Source organism: Tenrec ecaudatus, chromosome 7, assembly GCF_050624435.1.
Source record: "Tenrec ecaudatus isolate mTenEca1 chromosome 7, mTenEca1.hap1, whole genome shotgun sequence".
Taxonomy (NCBI): Eukaryota; Metazoa; Chordata; class Mammalia; order Afrosoricida; family Tenrecidae; genus Tenrec; species Tenrec ecaudatus.
The window spans coordinates 118787836-118808498 of NC_134536.1; the positions used below are offsets into that span (position 1 = coordinate 118787836).

Here is a 20663-nt window from a genome sequence, read left to right on the forward strand (position 1 = left end):
TCCCAGAAGTCCCAAAGCCTGGGGCTTGAGGCTGGGCTCTGAGACATCACTGTATCTTCCTGGATCGCTAATCCAAATGGCTTGAGACGGGTCTACAAAACCAGTTGCCTCGGCATCAGCTCTGCCCCACGGGGATCCCTCGTGTGTCAGACTAGAACTGGTTCCACAGGATTTTCAAGCAGACTTTTGGGAAGCAGATTGCCAGACCTTTTTCCCGAGGCACCTCTGGGTGAGCCCGAGCCTCTAGTAACCAAACGCACCACTTCGAGGTCCCATTAGAGGCTAGGAAGGGTAAGAAGCAGGAAGTAAACTCGGACGGTGGTTTCCTGGAACGGACACTAATTTTGGGTCCCCGTGGTATTATGGTGCGAGAAGACATGGGACGGGACGGATGCCATTGTATAGCTACAGCAGGTCCTTGTTAGAATTGTCACGTCACCGTGCAATAATGATGTTGTTTATCTAGCTACATGCCAATTTGTTCCTGCTTCTACAAATGTTATGCATTCTGGTCCCCACGTTTTGGATCGAGGCGACCACGCCCCAGTTTAGCAATGTGCCCACGGTCGTGTGGTTTGGCAGTTGCAGGCGTAGGGCCTGGATGGCGGGGCTCGGTTCCCAGGGCAGCACCCTGTCTGGCTGACTGCGTTTGCATCTCAGGAGCAAGGCCAGCCTTTGCCGCTGTCTACGTATCCAGTTCTGTGAGTCAGTGCCATTCCCCACAACATCTCCAGGACCAGATAATTTCCCTACTTCCCATCTCTACACAATAGAACTCTTATTTCGACCAACCTTGGAGACAACAAAATTCCTTTGTAGAGAGGAATGTGAGCAGCCCTTGGGGAGTCATCGTAACAAGAACCGGCTCGTTGGGAGCTTTGTGCCCCAGAACAAAGCGCGGCGCCATCTTCCCCCTCGTTGGTGCACCAGAGTCTGCTGTTCCAGCCACTATATTCTGACCATCTTTCGACCCAGCAGGCTCATCCTCCATCACGGTCTCAGAGCCATAGGGTGGTCATTGGCTGATTTTTGGAAGTAGATCACCAGGACTTTCTTCCTAGTCTGTCTGTCTGGAAGCTCCACTGAAACTAGCCCCCCACAAGTGACCACGCCGGAGTTTGAAATAACCAGTGGCATGACTTCCAGCAACACACACACCACCACAATCTGCCAAAGTGGCAGGCAAAGGATAGCTTAGAGTTATCCTAGGACGTGTTTAATCAGTACCTGCCTTACCTGGCTGTAACACCTGTCTACGACCTAGAGTGTTTCTCGGGAGCTAGCATTAGCCTATCAGAAACTGAGGCCCGGGCTTATAAGCTACAGCAGCCCAGTGGCCTGCTTGAGGGTCTCTTCCCTGCCTTCCACAAGCTCCTGGCTTCCTTTGCCCTTCCTTCCTTCAGTGACAACGAAGGGATTTCATTCTGGCTGCAGAGCTCAACGCGAAGTTCATAGTCTTGAAGCGGGAGCCCCCGTGTCCTGTTCTTCATTACTCGCCTCCCTGTTGCTGTCGACTTGATGGCTTTGCATGGTGGTGCCGGTGAAGAACAGTGAAATGACCATGGACTGCCAGGAGACCCAGCAGACCTGTCTTGGCAGAAATATAGTCCGAGTGCTCCCTAGAGGCGAGGATGGTGAGACTTCATCTCACATATCGTGGACATGTGACCGGGAGAGGCCAGTCCCTGGAGAAGGGCATGGTGTTTGGTAAAGCGGAGGGGCAGCAGAAAAGAGGGAACAACTCTGTGAGGTACAGTCGCTGCAACAAGGGCTCAGGCTTGACAGGGTTGAGGATGGCTTGGGCCTGGGCGACTGGAAGGCACCCAGCAACCGCAGACATTGACTCGAAGCACTGTTTCCCTAAACAGAACACTAGGAATTGGACACTTCCTCACTGCTCAGATGGCTCCCATGCCACACGGTCCCAAGGACAGACGCACACCGCGGTCGGTGTGAACAGGGACCCCTGCTTTGGGTGGTACGTGTCCCGGCACCAGAAAATTTAGGTACTTCTGGATTTGCAAACTTGACCCTGCTGCCTGGCCTTTTAGTTTCTGCGCACCTCCAGAGGCTCTGCCCTGCGCTGGGCGGAGAAGCCTGCAGGCAGCATTTCACCCAGCTGTCAGGAGAAGCGTTGCCTCATCTCTGAATTACACTTGGCCTTTCCACCTCAGCCCGGTTGTGACATGTTGAGAGCCGCTTTGTGGGGCCAGTGAGCTCCGTGACTTCATACCCCTTTCCAGAATGCGACCTGTTTTCCTGAGTCCTTCAAGGGCTCGGAGACGATGGTGCTAATGAGTCTGGGACTGTATAGCATTCTTCTTGGAAAAGCTAATCATTGTTTTGTGTTTGGGTTTTTTCCCCTATTAGTTGATTTTTAACAGGTTCACCGACATACAGTTCACATAGTGTACCTTTGACTAGTTCCCTCGCTTTCGGAAGCGTTGCGTGGCCATCACCACCATCAATTCCAGGACATTTCTTCTTCCTTGAACTCGCTGTTTGCCTTCCATTTCTCGTCCCCTGCCAGGTCCTTTAGAAACTCTCAGTCCAGGGGTCGTCTCTCTAGGTTTGTTCTGATGGTCAGAGCCGGTGCGCTTTAATGTTGTGCCGCGAATTCTTCTTGCTGCCTCTCTTTTTCTCGCACGCTGCACCAACAGGGCCTGCCTCCACCCTCACAGAAACCCCTAGGTCATTGGTGTTCAAGCCGGGGGGAGTTCCCTCCCAGGGGACACTCGGCAGTGGGTCGCTGGCATCTAGTGGGTGGAGGTAAGGGATGCTGCAAACACCCTACAGGACACAGGACAGTCCCCACCCGAGGGAATCAATCGTCCACCGGCACGTCAGTATTGCCGAGAGAGCCGCCCTGCATCCAACCACTGCCTGGGCCACAGGATACCTTCCTTCCTTCCAGAAGGAGTCTGCTTCCATGCGTGTCCATCTATCCTCACCCTGTCCGTCTCCTGCTCCGGCAGATGGATCTGCTCAAAACACGAACCAAATCATGCCTTCTAACGTGCAGCGCACTTTCCCTTCCTCGCTCATGTGACCCGAGCCTTGCCCGCTGGCTGATCTCATTCATCTCGGCTCACACCACTCCCCAGCTCTGGTCTAGCTCCCCTCTGCCCGGCAGTGCTCCTCGGACCCTCCGGATCCTTCCTGCTCCGGGGCTTTGCCCTGTTGCTTTTCTCTGCTCAAGGACTCAACCTCCCGACATCCCAGGACTAGTTCCTCCTTGGCATCCACACCTCCCCCCCTCCCCCATGAGCATGCTCTGTTGTCTGACTCTCCCACAACCTGAGCGGCATGTGAGCAGGCTCTGCCCCACTGCCATCTAGACCGTTCCGACTCACCTGTGTAGGGTTTCTGAGGCTGAAAGTCTTTGTGGAGCAGATGCGAAGTGCTTTCATAAATACTGGCAGAGAGAATGGGCGAGTACATTACAAACGTGTCCCTTTTCTAAACCCTTACCATTTCACCTTTACCATTACCAAGTAATTCATTGATTTATTTTTAAATTAAACCCAGAGATAATCCCCACCCCCAAGAGGACAATACAGAAAACTATAAAACATAAAAATATAGCAAAGTGTTCCCACAATCCCGCCCACTAGAAACATCCAGTTTTGTTTTGATGTTTGATTCAGGTGTTGCTCTCGGCCCCTAGACCAGGAGAGTTCTGGGAGTGTGGACCGAGCAGCCAACAATTTCTCTCCACTTGGAATCGCCTTTGAGCTGCTGTCCATTGTCCAAAGAGGGCAAGCCCAGCAACCCGTACCCCTGGAGAAAGCAGGATGCAGGGGCATCTTATTTCCCTGGGCCAACAGCCCTGGGATGTCAGACTTCATCGTTTTTAAAACCTGAAATGCCCTGCGCAGGGGGAACCTAGTTGAGGGAAACGCCTTGAATGGGGGTGCTTCGTGTCAGGACTGGTTTCCACGGTCGTGTTAGAGTAGCTGTGGGTAGAGCCTGAGACACTGACAGAGATAGATAGATGCAGGAACCCTGGTGGCATAGTGCGTTATATGTTGGGCTGCTAACCGCAGGGCCAGCAGTTCGAGACCTCCAACTACTCTGTGGGAGAAAGAGGTGGCTTTCCTCTCCTATTAAGTGTCCAGTCTCAGAAAGCCATGGGGACCAACAGCGACGTGGATGACATTTCTCAAGCTGGGCATCTGTTCTCACCTCCCCACTGGCCCCCACAGTTCCTGCCTGCCCTCCCATGTTGCTTTGGTTAGTTGGACCCCGGAGAGTAGACATTTGGATGCGTGTTTATTCTTTGATATTTACTTTTTCCCCTGACGATGACATGAAGCCTATCTGAGTCTTGGTGGCAGCCAGCTGTGTTCAGACTGAGTTCTGCTGGCTTTATGGCTCTTTTTCCTTCCTGTACTCAAAAAGCAGCCAGCTCGGGGAGGGGAGGGCAGGGCAGGGGCGGGGAGCTCCAGCTTGCTCAGGCCTTGGTTAGCACCCGATGGATATGCAGACCCAGGGGACCTCAGGCTTCAGAAGCAGCCCCAGGCGAGGTCCGAGGGGGGATGTGATTTGGGGGCGCAGCTTGCTTCGCCAAACGTGCCTCCTTGTGGACTCGGAGGGTGAGCCTAGCCCCAGCAGGCCAAGCCAGCTGCTTGGCCAGCGGCCTGGAAAAGGCTGTTCTCAGAGCAGTGAGTCATTTTTCCTCTGGCTCCCTCTGCCCCCGCCCCCCCAGGGCCTCCCCCTCCACGACCCCTTGGACGGGACATTTTGTGAGCAGGAGGCGGCATGTTTCTGGGGAGTTTTCTCTGCTTGGCCCTCCAAGTTCTGACCTCTTAGTCGCCTAACCCAGAGGCCGAGCCGAGGCGGGTTTCTGTTGAAAAGCCACAGACCAGGCCTTTAGGTTTCTCCCAGGGCGGCTGCTTCTCGTGGCCTGGATTTTTTTTTTTTTTGGGCAGAAATCGCTCTCCCACCGCAGTCCCAGAAGTACCATTTTCCTCATTAAACGCGCGGCCACTGCCCCTGGGAAGGTGTGCTGTCACCTCCACTTCTCCAGGGTGACATCGAGAATGCGGAAGGCCACATAGGAGGGGGCTGCTGTGAAAAGCTGGTGGGAGAATCCCGTTATCGTTCCATGCCTATTTCCCACAAACTACGTGAAGCCCCCTCACCGTTCTGAGCGCCTAGAGAGGGTCTGCTGCAGGGGGGGGGGGGGAAGGGAGGCCAAAGTCAACAATGTGACTGTCTGTAGGTGCTTAATCCCCGCTCACTGCACCCCCCATAAAAGCCCAGAGCTTCCCTGTCTGTCCCTCAGTCTCTGCAGCTGGGTGAGGGAGGTGGCTGTGAGAGATTAGCAATGAGGCCATAGGGGTTGGACTGAGATCTTTTCTTTCAAATCTGGGTTACCATGGCAACCCTGGTGCATGCGTCTGGTTGGACGCAGGTCATTTCACCCATGCTGTGCAAGGTTGTGGGTTTGGGGCTGTGGATTATACTCCACATGCCTGTGCATACGTCAGCGGACGTTTGGGAACTAAAGGGTGGGTGATGGGTCTCCACTGGGAAATGTGGAAAACTGGAAATCTGAAAGGCAATGATCTAGAACGATGTGGACTCTCTCCTCTCAGGATTGCGTATCTCCTAATTCCAACCCCAGTGTGCCTGCCTGTGGTTCTCAGCTTCCTCAGCAAAGCCCCCACCCATTTTATCCTCTGCCTGACCGAAGCTGCCGGTCTGACGTTATTTTTCCAAAAGCGTCTTATTGTCATATATTTCACATTGTCTTACAATGTAATCATTCGATCATATTAAAATCAATTTCAGAACTTTTTTTCTCATATCATATGCATTGTTTTTTTAGTAATCATTTTATTGGGAGCTCTTACAGATATTATAACAGTCCACAATTCAGTTAGATCAAGCATAATTTTATAATTGCTACCACCATCAGTTTAAAAACATTTTCTTTTTTCTTGAACTCCTTGATATAAGCTTCCCTCCATTTCCTCCACCCCCAAGTAATCGTTATTAATATTATTATTATTATTATTATTATGGCATCTCATACCATACAATATATCTACCCTCCTGCAATTCTGTTGTCCACTCCCCTCTTGTGGGGTTGTACAGTCGTCACTGCTGCCAGTTCCCCTCCCCCCACTCTTCCTGTGCCCTCAGGGAATCACTACTCCTGCTATTGTTTCTCAGGGTTATCTTTCTTGGTTTTCATGCATCGAATACTCTTAATGAACATAGATAGCAAGTGTTATATGTGAACATCTGTAAGTCTAACAAGATTGATGAGGTAAAACAAAGACTGTAATCGTAAGGGGGAGGAAAAATTAAGGAGCTAGAGGTTAGTGATGTGTTTCATCACCTGATAGGCATTCTTGTTAGCTCCCCTTTCCCCCTAGCCTCCCCCGTCATGCCCTTATCCAGTTGCTGTCTCTATAGACCAACCTATTCTGGATCTCATGTACAGAAAACCATTCCAAACAAAACATAATCATACAAAACCATACTAAGCAAACAAACAAAAAATCCAATCACAATGACAAGACAAAGGCCTGAGGTTACTGGACCAGAAGGTTGGTGGCCCAACTCAAAATTTTCAGCTTTTGCTGAAAAACCAGCTAATTTCTGGACATCTTCTCATCTGTGCTTTAACTTTCCTATTTCTCAAATGAGGCCACACTGATCTCAGCTTCTCTGCTTGACTGATAGGTTCTTCTTTCCTCAGGAGGGAAATCCCTAAGCGATCATCGTTCATTCGTTCATTCATTCATTCATCCATCTGAATAGCACCCTCTTGTTGGACCCTTGTAGTATTAGCTGACTCTTGTTCCTATTTGTTTCCTCCTGAATTTCTTGATCTTAGGTCATAAACCCATCCTTACAGTTAAGGATCTATCTGGGCATCCTGCACATCCTCGGGTGAGGGCATATCTCTGGTCCAAGAATACGATTTATACTCATTTCTTAGCTGTGTGATTCCTGGCCCATGCAGGTAGTAAGAAATTGAACTCCGAACTTGAGTTAAGAAATGTGGGCTGTCATTTCAGGCTAAGGGGGACGCCTCTTGTGTTGCTCAGCAATCTCTTTGAGGTTTACTCTTCCCAGGCTGGAGTCCTTCAAGTGCCCTGCTTTTGCACAAGGATCTTAGTGCCCTCTGGGCACGGAAACCTTACCCCTTAGACTAGTACCCCCTGGGCTATCACAGCGTCACCCCCACTCTGGCTTTGAGCACCTGGTCTTGGGATGGGGGTTTCCCTGTCTGGTTGTGGACTCAGCTGTCCATCTAGAGGAGCATTTGTTGTATTTCAGTCGAGAATTCTACCTGTCACCCTGTGTCTCCAGATGCCCAGTGTGTCCCAGGCACTGGACTAGATGCTAAAACTGTAGAGAGAGATGAGCAGCAGACACTCCACAGGAAGGAGCTGACAGGGGAATGGAGGTGAAGAGCAACAGCGACGCTGGTGATAAACGCAGGAGGCCGAGGCTCAGGGCGAGCATTAGGGGCTGCTCGTCTATTCCAGTCCATGGTGACTCCAGAGGCCACCCGCTCACTCGTCCTGCAGGTCTTTCCTGAGTGCCCACGCACATGGCAGGCTCAGCGCTCTATTCCTGCACAGGCTGGCACAGATCCAGTCCCGCAGTGGCACTGGGAGGGCAGGGCTTTGGAATCTGTGCTTTACAGAAGAGCTAACTGAAGCACAAGGGGATTCCTGCACTGGCTCAGAGGTTGCAGCGGGCACCACCAGGCTCTTATTCAGACACAGGCCATGTGCTCTTCCTGCCACACGGGGGCCCTTTCAGAAGAAAGAAGATGCCAGATGTGAGTGGGTGCCATGCCCAGAGGTCCTGCACGCTGGCGTTGCCAGGTCTGGTCCCACCTCTTTTAGGTGGCTGGGGCCTGGGTCCTCCAGTCGGTCTCCCATTCCATCCCTCAGTGCTGCCTCCTCTCTCTCTCTCACTACAGGAAGGGTATTTAACGAACCCCAGAAGCCTCTGGGAGGACTACCCACACGTGTATCTCCCGTGAGTATGTCCTCATCCTGCCCCAGGGGACAGGCAAGCTGCTCCCTGGCTTCTCCTTTCCGCCTTGTGGCCAGCACTGTGTGAGGCCAGCTGGCAGCGGGTCTGCACCATCCCCTGGGAGCTCATTCGGGCTTTCCACAGAGACTCTCAAAGCCAGAGACCCTCAACGCCTGAGCCACGGGAACAGATGCCAATGCAGCATGCCTCTGTACAGGTTTCAGGCTCTATGCCTCCATGGCGACCACTTGAGTTCCTAGCACCTTGCCCCTGCCCACATGCCCTGGCTGAGGCACCTCACCCCTACCCACATGGCGAGGTGGCCTTCCTGGCCCTTTTCTCTTCCTCAGGGGTTCTCTGTGCTGCCAAGAAGGGCAAGACCTCCCTCAGGAGACATCTCTTCTCCTTTCCCAAGACCCTGGAGCAGCAGCATCCCAGGGCCCCTTGCAGCTCGCTGCTCGAGAGCCTGTATTTGTGGCTCAGAGTCGTTCACTCCTCGGTACCTGAGTGACTGCGCCCTTCTCTGCCCCTCCTCCCCTCCACCCCGAAGCCCTCCTCCCCATCTTTGTCATTCTGTTGGTCTCTGTGAACATTCAGTGTCGCTTTCAGAAGCCGTAGGTATGGAAAGAGGGCAGCGGGCTCTCTGAGCGCCAGGGTGTCCAGGCTCAGGAAGGTGGCGATGGTGGGTGCCCTTGGCCCCTGATCCTATCTCCGAGGGTGTGGGGAGCACCCTCGAGGATCTCTTGCCCTCCATCCCACCTGTGCGACTGGCTCCCTTGTCTCCAGCTTCCAGGTGAAGTTTTTCTACCTGTGTCAGCTGGCCTACTGGCTGCACGCACTTCCCGAGCTGTATTTCCAGAAGGTGCGGAAGGTGAGTACTCACTCCTTCCTCTGGCTGCCCTTCGCCCACCCCACCCCACCCCCAACGCTGTCGTCCCTGGAGCCGGCGCCCCCCCTTTCCCCAAAGTCAGGTGAGGGAAAGGGGAGACAGGTAAGGTAAATGCTGAGTCAATCCCAGAGCAGTCTTCCTCCTCAGGCATTTAATCCCCACTGCCAAGCTCCTGCCTGCTGTCCATAGCACGCATTCAGCCTTGGGGAATCTCACTCCGGGGATTCTAGACAGTGGATGCAAAGGTTTTACCCTGTCTGCAACCTCTTTTTGTAAATATAATTTTCATCGGAATTGTTTCCAAAGCCTGCCTTTATCAACCCAAACCTTGCCCTTTGCCACCCAGCTGTTAGCTGCCTGCCTCCCCGGCAGACTTCTCAGCCGCCCTGCTCCTGGGACTCGGGGGTGACTTGGGGTCTGGCCCTCCCTCACTCCTCTGCCCAGACCCTCCCCACCTCCACCTCCACCTGCCTCTTTATTTAAGGAAAAGTAACACTTCTGTCTGGATCTTCCATCCTCAGGAGGAAATTCCCCGGCAGCTCCAGTACATCTGCCTGTACCTGGCCCACATCGCGGGCGCATACCTCTTAAAGTGAGTGAGAGCCTGCGGCCGGCCACGTTTCCTGGCCCGCTGCGGCCCCTGCCTGCGTGGGTGTGCGCGTGCGTTTGTTCACTGCATGGCGAGGGTAGGGTAGGACCTGGGAATGCCAGGAGAGTTCAAGCTGGAGTCCCTTCCCTTCAGTGACTCGTCCTCAGCCCAGCAGCAGGGGCAGTCACAGATGCCGATGAGGACAGCGTGGCGCCCAGGAGCATGGCCACTGGGACCTGAGCAGGAACGGGGCAAGGGTCACGAGAAGCAGCGGTGCCTGAAGGCAGCCGGAATCCGGGCTCTGCCTCTCAGTGCCCGGGCAGGTGCTGCTGGAGCGCCCTCCCATCGGGCTTGCCTAGATTATTCTACCTGAGAGCCAGCTGGGTACTGTTGGGCCTTGAGCGTCTCCTTAATGCAGAGAACCGCATTGCCGAACCTGTGTCCTCGCTGCCTCGACTGACACTCTTGAGCTTGTATCACAGCTGGATAGGGAATTACCCTGCCTCTTGAGAACTCGCTACATGTGAGGGGCCTAGAAGTCCCAGGGCCCCTTGTCCCCCGAGTCCACACAGCAAACACCCAGAGAGAGGGATGGACTCGGGGAGGTGGGGTCAGGGAGGGTGGTGGTGCTCAATCACCCACCCGCCAGAGGGCCTGTCCCCGGAAACCTGGAGCAGCGTCAGTGTCCGATGAGCCGCGTGTGTTGGGACCCGCCCAGCTCTTGGGTGCCCTGTGTTCCTGCAGGGTGGGCACGGAGGCCAGCTCACACTGCCATGTAGCAGCGTGTGGGGAGAGCCAGGGTGGAATTCAGGCAGAAGGGGTCCATGCAGTGTTCTCACAGGTGGAGGAGGCTTTAAGGTCCTCTCTGCACCTCCGACGGTGGCTGGAGTTGCTGCCTGGACTGAGTTCTGTGCCTCGGTGTAGGAGGAAGAATGGGATGGGAACTGCAGGCTCTCCACGGTCCCGAGAGGCTGCCACCTTGCAAGGCCCAGCAGCCTCTCTTGCAGGATCCTCTAGGGAGCCCGGCCTCCCCACATTCTCTCTGAGTTTTCACACCTGAGTGAGTGTGGGAACTTTCCCAAGGAGGACAGACTTTGATGTGGCCGGATGCGGGGCTTCATTTGGTTCAGCTTGGCTTTGGGGTCCCTGATTCTTTCCTCACAGGCCTGGGCTCATCCCAAGGAGCCGACCAGGCCCCTGGTCTCCCGGGGCTCCCAGTCTAGCAGGAGTCAGACTGCAGATAAGGAAACAGGCATGGATTAGTTTCCCCAGGCAGCGGGCACTGAGGGCCGCACACGGGAGTGAACAGAGCAGGCAGACGTAACGGAGTGACTTGTCCCTTTGGCACATGTGGTGTGGTGAGCAGGCCTTTCTGAGGCCTGAGGGCTGACAGCCTGATGGTGTGCAGGCAGATGGAACAGTACGTGCGAGGGCCCCAAGGTAGCAGCCAGCACAGAAGCTCAGGGTAGCTGGCGGGGCCGGGCGGGCGCGCAGGGAGAAGCGTCAGGCTGCTGTCTGTCCCCTCAGCCTGAGCCGCCTGGGCCTGATCTTACTGCTGCTGCAGTACTGCACCGAGTCCCTCTTCCACCTGGCCCGGCTCTTCTACTTCGCTGACGAGAACAACGAGAAACTGTAAGTGCCTGAGCGAAGGGCCTGTCCCCCGGTGTGCACTGCCTGCCTGCTTCCCCTCTTCTCTCCTGCCTAGCTAGCCCGTCCCTCCCAGGCCTGCCCTCGGGACCTCTCCTTGCTTGGGGCACCCTCCAGAGACCTGGGCAAAGGTGCCTCCTGTGGCCTCAAGGCTGATGTCTCCCCCTTTGCTCTCCTGGAGCAGGTTCAGCGCCTGGGCCGCTGTGTTTGGACTCACCCGCCTCTTCATCCTCACCCTGGCCGTGCTGGCCATCGGCTTCGGACTTGCGCGCACGGAAAACCAGGCGTTTGAGCCTGAGAAAGGCAACTTTAACACTTTGCTTTGCAGGTGAGTGAGGCCAAGTCGGAGCTTTCTCCAGAGCCTTCTCCACTCTGCAGGGTCAGGGAGGTGGGCCTGCGAGGCTCTGCACGCTGTTACGTAGGTGGGAACCTCTGGAACTGGATGGGGCGCAGCTGGAGATGAGAAACAGCATTCTGCCCCATTCAGACCTCTCTGCTCCCTGGCCCAGGGCTGCTCAGACTGCGCTCAGGGTCTCAGTCCCAGTGCGAAGCCCCAACCCTTGCCCACGGCTTGGCAGGGCATAAGAAGTCTTACCTGCTTCATTCCAACTCTACTTGAGCCCTTTAAAACCAGGTGCCAGCAGCTAGTGGCCACCTTCCGTGCTGTTTCCAGGAGCCCTGGGCCCAAGAGGGTGTGGCTTGTCCATGGTCACTCAGCTTCTCAATGGTGCACAAGATGAGACGCTGTGCTTGCTGAATGACGTCAGCTTCATTATCGTTCAGCTTCTAGGAGCCCTGGCGATACAGTGCTTATGAGTTGGACGGCTAACCATAATCATAGCCACCAGCCACTCTGTAGGAGAAAGACGAGGCGTTCTGCTCCCATGGAGAGTTACAGTCTGGGAAACGCACAGGGCAGGTCTACCCTGTCCTGCAGGCCCCTGTGCGTTAGCATCAACCCGATGGCAGCGAGTTTGGTTTGGGTTTGGTAGTGCTCAGCTCACTGAACCCCTGTGGTATTGATGGGACTTAGGCGAGCCGTGCTATGTGCTAAAGGCACACAGAGAGAGAGAAATGGACCCCACCCCGGCCGGGGAGTAGCACAGTGCAGGACTGGACATATGCCTTGGGCCAGGGCCTTGCCTGTCTCCCCAGCCCCCGACATGACACCTCCCCTGAAGTCAACAGAACAGAAGCAAGGTGGTGCTGGGGCAGAGGAAGTCAGAGGGGTGGCGGGTCAGCATGGAACCTGCCCCCTTCCTGGTGATGGTGGTCTGAGGGGACTCCTTACCTGGAGTCAGGGAACTGTGAGCCAGGCTGGCCCTCAGCTCCCTGTGTCTCTCCGCCTAGGCTGTGTGTGCTGCTGCTGGTGTGTGCTGCCCAAGCCTGGCTCATGTGGCGCTTCATCCACTCCCAGCTGCGGCACTGGCGAGAATCCTGGAATGAACAGAGTGCCAAGCGGAGAGTCCCAGCCGCCCCTCGACTACCAGCCAGGCCCATCAAGAGGGAGTCTGGTGAGTGCCAGCCCCGACCATGCATACCCATTCGCAAGCGCGCGCTCATACACACACACACACACACACACACACACACACACACGAGTCTGGGCTGAGCTGGGACTCCGTCCAGAGGCTGTTTGACCCAGCCTGTAGCTCCTCCTTCCTGACTCCCTCCCATGAGCCCGGGGCTCTAAGGCTCCTGCCAGGGCCTTGCTGGCACGTGGCTGGGCAGAGGCCAGGGACAGATTGTGGGCGGTGCTAGCCTTTCCTCGACTGGGTATCTCGCCACCACCACCACCACCACCACCACCACCACCACTGGAGGGCAGGGCCAGGGTGGGGCTCTGGCGGGGAGCCTGCCTTAAGGCAGCTTGTGGACTCCAGCCAAGTTCAGCCGCTGCAGCTGCCTGTCCCCTGCACAGCGGGCTCTGTCCTCACCTGCCCTCTTGCTCTGAGTCTCAGCCTGCTCTGCCTCCCAGGTTTCCACTACTCCTCTGTCTTCGGGAACAAGTCAAGGTGACCACACAGAGCGGGCCGTAGGGGTGGGACACCCACCTCTCTGTTCGTCCTGCCACCTGCTCTCGGCACCAGCGGCCTTGCACTTACCTGCTGCCCAGGGCCTTGTCTGCACCAGGACCTGTGTCTGACTCACCGACCTCTCTGAGAGGCAGCCTGCTTGGCGCAGGCTGGGGTGCCTTTGAAGCAGACACATGCAGGGCAGATGTGGCAGGGCAGCATGCAACCATGGCCAGGCTTCCACCTCCGCTTCCAGCATGCAGGAGGTACAATAGCAGCATGTGTACAAATGTGTCTGATACAATTGATGTATGAATTGTTGTAAGAGCTGTAAGAACGCCCAATAAAATGATGTCTAAAAAAAAAAATAACAACATACACCTGCAGGCAGCAGGCAGGACTCAGCACCCCTCCCTCTGTGCTCACCAGCCCTGATTATTGCTCAAAGGGCCAGTAACCTGCAGGGGCCCTGAGAGGAAGCAGGACATAGGCACCAACCATGTGGTGTCAGCGAGAAGGCAGCCCCAGCCTCAGAGCAAGCCAGCCTGGTCTCTGCCTGTCCCCATGTCACCTCGGGGCATCCTAGCCACCTTGGTACAAAGGGCAGCCCAAGACCCGGCACAATAAACTGTCTCACAGCCTCTCAATCTGGGCTGCTTGTCCAAGATGCTGGGGGCCGGGAGCCCTACGTCCACACTGTTCCTGGCACTTGGCAGCCTGTGTGCCCCATGCCCTGTGTGTGTGCAGCAGCAGTGCTGATCGGGTTCCCTGCGCTGCCAGGCCCCTCCTCTTGCTCCCCCTCCTGCCCCAGGCCCAGCACAAACACCACGTCTGTCTGTCTGTCTGTCTGTCTCTGTACCTCGCAGGTTACCATGAAAACGGTGTGCTGAAAGCAGAAAACGGAACCTCCCCACGGACTAAGAAACTCAAGTCTCCTTAAGGCCAAAGTGCTGGGTGCAGGAACCGTCTTGGTAGGGCCCCCGGAGGGATGCAGGAGCCGGGACTCGCCATGGCCGCCCCGCCTGGTCGCCTTCCAGCAGGTGTTGCTCCATCTCAAACAGCACGAGCCTGTCTCTGAGCGGGGCTCCATTTCTCACTCCTTTGCTTTCTCCTCCTTATTGGTCCAGAAACCATCCTCAGTAAAGCCAAAAACTCTCCTCTCCCTCTCCCTCTCCCTCTCCCTCTCCCTCTCCCCCTCCCCTTCCCTGTCCTCCTGCTCTCACCTCTGCCCTGGGCTGGGTTTGCTAAGGACCCAGCTTCTCAGCGTCATCTTGCTGCTAGCCTCCTCTTTCTCTGCCTCCGCTGCTGCTGCCTTGCCTTCTCTTTTTACTTCGTAACTTTACCTGGTTGTGCAATTGCTTTTTTTTCTCTCCCTGTGACTGATCTTTACAATGGGAGGGAGCTGAAATCATAGAGCTGTCTGTCCATCATCTGGCAGCCAGCTTCAGGCCTCAGGACCTACCTATGCCCTGAAGCCTCCTGGCGGGAGCCTCCCCCACCCCCAGGAGCAGGCCCTGGGGTGGTCCCTGCGGGGCCACGCTGGAAGAAGCGAGCCTGCCCCTCCTGGATCTCCATCACCTTGGTGCTGATGGACTGGCGCGGGTGTGACCCGCAGGGTTCTGCATACACCGTTGTGCAGGCCTCTCCTGGCAGTGGATGCTGAGGCATTTGGCTCTGGCCCCTGAGGAGACAGTCCAGAAGGATGGGGTCCATTCCGTCGAGCCCCGTGACTCGAGAGGGCTGGTCCTGGCATGGCAGCCAGTCTGCTGTCGCTCCAGCATGGAAGTGCTGGAGGAGGACCCATCTTCCCTCTCTAGAGCAAGAACCAAGCATACCGAGACCTTTCCGGAGAGGTAGCGGGCAGCAGATAGGCGATGAACTAGGCTTTTCTCCAGGTTCCTCATCTGCAGTTGCTTCTCCAACCAATTCACCAGCATTCAAAACCAAACCAAACAGCAGTGAACTCACCCCACCAGGACCTGCTGGTCCTAGCCCTCCGCTCCAGCCAGCCCTGTTGGGGGCCACACCTGCTACCTGGACTTCATTTCTTGCTGCAGGAACACTTCAGCTTCAAGGGCTCCTGTCCTACACCAGACTCTTGGTTACCTCAAAGAGGGTCGCCCGGGCCAGTCTCCCCCTGGCCTCATTGGTTGAGTGTCCTTTGAAGTTGGGATATTAATAGTTTGCTGATGTCCACCACATGTAGATTGGGGAAATGGCCTGGCTCACGTTTGCTCTTCTGGTGGATGACCAGAACCCACTGCGCCCCGGTTTCCCCTCATGTGTTCTTTCCCTCTTCTGCACCCAGAGACAAGGTGCCAAGTCCCAAGGTGCCTTTTGGGGATGTCCAGAGGGGAGTTAGGTTTTCGGCTCCCAAGTAGGAATTTCTTGACTGCCAAGGTGAAAGGGAGCGAGTGGTTCTTGGGGATCATTTACTACCCTCATGGCATCAGTGTAGAAACCACACCTAGGATGTTGACCCCAAAGGGGGGAGATGGGTCTTTGCATCAAGGTAACGCTCCTCCTCCAGCTCACTGTTATCGAAGATAGACGGGCCAGTGACTCAGGGACGTGTTTCCACCCACCTGTACTGACCAGCATGCCATCAGACCATTCAAGAGAAGGTTGCCCAAATGGGAGGCTCACCGCCCTGGGCTGCTCTGATAACGCCGTTGGGAGCCAGGATAGTGTTGCCCGGACACTTCTGCAGCCTACAAAGCAGAAAGCGTGGTAAAAGGGAGGCTGGGCCTACTATCTAGCCAGCGGCCTCCTCCAGCCAGCTCCCTCCACCATGCACTCGCCAGTGCCCCAGTCCTCTGCAGGTGGATCTCTGCAAGGTCTCACCAGCTTTCTGCGGGAGGCCACCCGGTCGTCAGTGAGCCCCAGCTAGACTGCTGAGTCACACCTTTAGTGGGTGTGGATGGCAGCTCGCAGTGTGCCTGGTGGAGGGCGGGTCGGCGGGAGGCCTCGCATCAAGCACCTCTCTCTTCATGGTTCCGGTGCTCTGCCCAAGATCCTTGGGTGCCGGAGATGATGTGACTCCATGTTCTCTGATGGTCCCGCACTGCCTTCGTAGTGTGCAACGGCTGGGTCAGCCTACCTTCCGTTTCCTACAGGACGGAGGTGTGATCAGTGAGAGGAGTTAGCATGCTCTCTTTTCCTCTGTAAGGAATCCCTGGCCTTGGGTTAGACTGGCATCACAGCAGCCTGGGCTTCAAGGGAGATTGGGAGGCTAGCGCATAATTGTAAATCACTTGGTCTCCCCAGTGGCCTGCCTGGCACATTCATTTCAGGGCAGAACCACATAGGCAAGTTGGTTCAGACCACGTTGCCAGAGGCGAACGGAGCTCGGTTCCCTTCCATGCAGTAAGTTTTGGGCCTGGACGTCGCTGGTGTGGCCACTGACTTTTTTCTTCTGCTTCACACACACTCTCCTGTACCTGGCACAATTGCCAAGCCACCTGTGAAGTCCCTGCAGACACCTCCAGGACAGAGAGCTCACCAAGAGCTGAGTAGACTAGAATCAACCTCAGCAGCTGTTGCCTTTCAGCGTGGCTCCCCAAGCCCCTGGCAGAGGGGGTAGGGGTGAAGGGCTACTCGTAGAATGGAGCCCCATGCTCTCCACCCCTGTCCTCGGAGGTTCCATGGTGGGCAGTTATTTTACCATCGAGGGCTCTGCTGATTGTACTCACTGTTCCTATGCGTGCTCCTTTCGAAGGGAGCTACTCAAGTCTAAATAGATGGTCTCTCGGAGGGAGGGTGCCAGGCTGAGCCAGGAGGAGAGGTGTAAGCAACCCCAACTCAGTACCTGTCTGAGCCCCCAGGCCTAAGTGGTTGCTGGGACCCCTTTGCATGTCTGTCCTAAGCAGAACTTTACCAGCATCTAAGAAACCAAAGTTGACCCCCGTCTCTCTGGCCTGCTTTCCGCTGCTTCTCTGGCACCCGGGTTCCCTGAATCCTGGGTTAGGCTCCGAGGTGTCTGCCGGTTTTTCCTTTCTGCCTGCCCTTTGACCTCTTTGCTAAATGGAGAGTGAGGGCTAGGAGCAGAGATTCCACAACATGAGCATGTCCAACCCTGTGGGTTGGCTGGTGGCTTTTTGTTTGGTTGGTTAAAATGAGAGGTGACTTCCAGCCACCCAGTGGGATGGCCTTGGTGTGGATTTCCTTTGTCTGCTCTGGCCTCCCTGCTCTGATTTGCCTGTGTCGGAACTGAAAGAAATAGTGAAGTTTGATGATAACTAATTCCTGCACCCCAGAACCTCGGGGTCACTAGTGAGAAGTGTCCACTCCCAATCATCTAAGGACCCTTAATCCACATTCATCAAGGGTTTGCTGAAGGATGGTGTACTAGGGTGACCCTGGGTATGGTCTCACTTCCCCCACTCTGCTGCCTTCCCGGCTCACGCTCACGGCCTTGTCCCTCGGGAGAGGCCTTTGGGGCCACCGCTCTTGAACCTTTCAGCTGACCCTACTGGAGAATTAGGTCATTGTCAGCACATCTGAAAAACAAATCCCTCCCCATTCGTGGTTGGTCCAGCTGCTCACTCCCCACCCCAGTGCTCACTCGCATGTTAGCTGGCAAAAGACCAGGGCTCTCTCCTGGCCCCCCGCCCTCATCCCCTGGGATCAGCAGCACCAGGACCGAGAAAAGCGGTCCCACTTCCTCTGTGTGGTCCCTTGGACCCACAACCCCTGGAAGGCTTTGTCCCGAGGTCTCCCTCGGCTTGTGTAAGAAGTGCCTTTCTTGGCCGAGCGGCCTTCCATCCTTTGCCTGTACTGCATGGCCAGCTCCAGGGCTGTAGGGCTCTGTCCTGGGCAGCCCAGGACACCGTGCCTCAATGCAGTTCCATGTAAAAACGACCCAGATTGTGACAGTTTTGCCTTCTTTATTTCAGCCTTCCCACCCCATGGCGATCGAGTCTGGTGTGCACTGGCTTCTCCCATGTTCAGTTGGGTTACATCAGGAGCATGCACCACGGTCTGTCTGCAAGCACCTATTCATGTCTAGGAAGGGAACCCCCCTGCAAGGGGGAAGCATGCTCTTTCATGTCACCCCCCGTATTCAAAAAGGAGTCCTGACAAGCTCTCCTGATGTGCTCGTGTCCCGTTCAGCCCACAGGCTGTGTGGGCAGAGGTGTTCCCTTGTGCTTCCCAGTCTCCAGCGGTAACGCCCAGACACCCGGTTGACAGCGGGCCACCGCTGGCTGCTGAAGACCCACTTGGCCATCCTGAGTCCTGTGCCTGCCCCTGGGTAGCAGCATCTCCTCTGCCCGTCCCCGCAACCTGCCTTTTCCTTGCTCTCGGGCTTGTGCAATAACTCTCCCAGCAGGTGGTCTGTCCCACGGGCCTTTCTGCCCCTGGCAGGGCCCTGCGGCTGGAGGAGAGGTGGGACCCACCGGAGGGGTCTCCGGCATCCCTTTCCCTTCGTTGCTGTCCTTGTCGTGACCCTGGGCGGGTTTCCGTGGCCCACTCATACAACATGTAGCATCGTCTTAGATGTCCATGTGTGTTACACCTGTTGAGAAGCAAAAACCCAACCTCGCCCTGGAGTGTGAGTCTGCGTGGGGGGTGGGGAGCTCGGCTGGGGCCCTTGTGTTATCACCAGCGCCCCTCCGGGAGGTATCGCAGAGTTCCCATGGAAGAAAAAGGGAGTCTTCAGAACCAGCCCTGCGCGGACATGCCCCCTGTATACCTGGGAGAATCCAGCAGCGGTAGCCAATGCCGCTGCTTTTGTGGGTGCAGATTCAAGAGTTGTGATGAGACTGTCAACCTCATTTTCCAGTTCTGTTTCACAAGCACCGGGAGGATGAGGGAGGTGCTGGCCCCCGAGCAATGCATAATGCAAATGTGGACGATTGGTCTCGTCGTTTTTTTACTTTAGCCTGTTCATGTCATGGACCAAATTCCAACATGGAACTCAAGGAAAATCTATACCTGCCGTATTTATGCTTTCATGTAATGGGGCGGGGGGTGGGGCCCTTTGTACTTTGGGGAACATTTTTTTCAAAATCCTCTTTCCACAGTTTCGCTCTGGTTTTAAAAGAAATGACAGTTTTGTATGGATTTTTTAAATGTACATTTTGGAATACATGATCAATAAATATTTTCTGAAATAACTGAATAAAAGGCATAGAATTACCAGTGTCCTTGTCTGTGGTATCGTTCATTGTGAGCTATTGAATACTGCTTTCCACCGTCTATTTGCTGTGGCCAAGTGCTAAGCTTACTTCTGTCACCTGAGTCCACAGCTCCCGATCAATGCTGGGTGTGATTCTGGCATAAGATAGTGTTAGGTGCCACCGACTCATAAAACCCTGTCCTACAGCTTCCTCACAGTGGTTAGGTTTGAGCCCGTTGCTGTAGCCACTGTATCAATTGATCTGGTCCCGGGTCTCCCTCCTTTTTACTGAACATGATGCCCTTTTCCAGGGACTTGTCTGGTAACATGTCCAGAGCACATGACCCAAAAATCTCCCCATTCTTGCTTCAAAGGAGCATTCTGGCTGTACTTTCTCCAAGACAGATTTGTTCTTTTTTTTTTTAAGAACAAGTTTTATTGGCATATGATTCACATACACAATTCAATAATTCAAGCATATTTTTAAAAGTTGTACTGCCATCACCCAAATAAATTCCAGGACATTGTCTTCTTTCTAGTACTATCGTTATTATCTCCCCATTTTCCCCTCCCCTCCCTTGCCATACCCCCCAAGAAACCATTAATCCAGGTACTATCTAGATCTGCCCATCCTGGATGTCAGGTGCAGAAAAAAAAACCATGGGACAACCTTGGGGTAGTGTGTGGTACTTGGAGTAATCTTCACCAGCGCAATAATTCGAACGCACCAAGTTTTCTGCGGTGTTCCTGATTCAGTATCTAACTTTCATGTGCATACGAGGCCATTGCAACTCCATCGGCCTGGATCAGGCACACCTCAGTCCTCAAAGTGACGTCTTTGCTCTGGTGCAGCTCGTGACAGGCTTTCCCATTGCAACATGTCCTCTGAGTTGACTGCTCTTTCCATGAACATGGACCTAAGCACATCAAGATGACATCTTTGACACCCTCGATCTTTCCTCCATGTATCGTGCTTGATGGTATCTACTGGGAGGATTTGGGTCTTCCTTTCATTGAGTTGTAATCCATACCAGAGGTAGCAATCCTTGATCTTCCTCAACAAGTGCTTCCAGGCCCCCTTGTGCTTTCAGCAAACACGGTTGTGTCCTCTGCATCTCTCGTGTAGTTCAGAAGTCTTGCTCCAGTCCTGATGTAGCGCTCTTCTTCAGGTAGTCCGTCTTCCCAGTTTATTGACTCAGCTTACAGATTGAATAAGTGTGATAAAAGGGTAAAACCTGATGCGGGCCTTCCTTAATTTGAAATCCCACCGCCTTCCTCCAACCCTGATGCCGCCTTCTTCAAAGAGGCCCCGTTGGGTAATTAGTAACATTCGGTGGCTATTCTGCCACTCTGATTTCAGTGGTTTCTGTCATCTGTTAAGGAGCTCCGGTGGCGTAA

The 20663-nt window shown here is 54.8% G+C and overlaps 1 protein-coding gene across 1 annotated transcript in view; it reads left to right on the forward strand.

Annotated features, from left to right (window-relative positions):
- Window positions 1-19282, forward strand: part of TRAM2 (translocation associated membrane protein 2) — a 97946-nt gene extending 78664 nt beyond the window's left edge. The window contains exons 5-11 of the mRNA XM_075554987.1: window positions 7952-8010; window positions 8794-8878; window positions 9418-9488; window positions 11013-11117; window positions 11317-11460; window positions 12483-12646; window positions 14014-19282. Coding sequence (XP_075411102.1) covers window positions 7952-8010; window positions 8794-8878; window positions 9418-9488; window positions 11013-11117; window positions 11317-11460; window positions 12483-12646; window positions 14014-14087 — 702 coding nt within the window. The 3' untranslated portion in view covers window positions 14088-19282. The remainder of the gene's footprint in view (window positions 1-7951; window positions 8011-8793; window positions 8879-9417; window positions 9489-11012; window positions 11118-11316; window positions 11461-12482; window positions 12647-14013) is intronic.
- Window positions 19283-20663: the final 1381 nt, after the last annotated feature.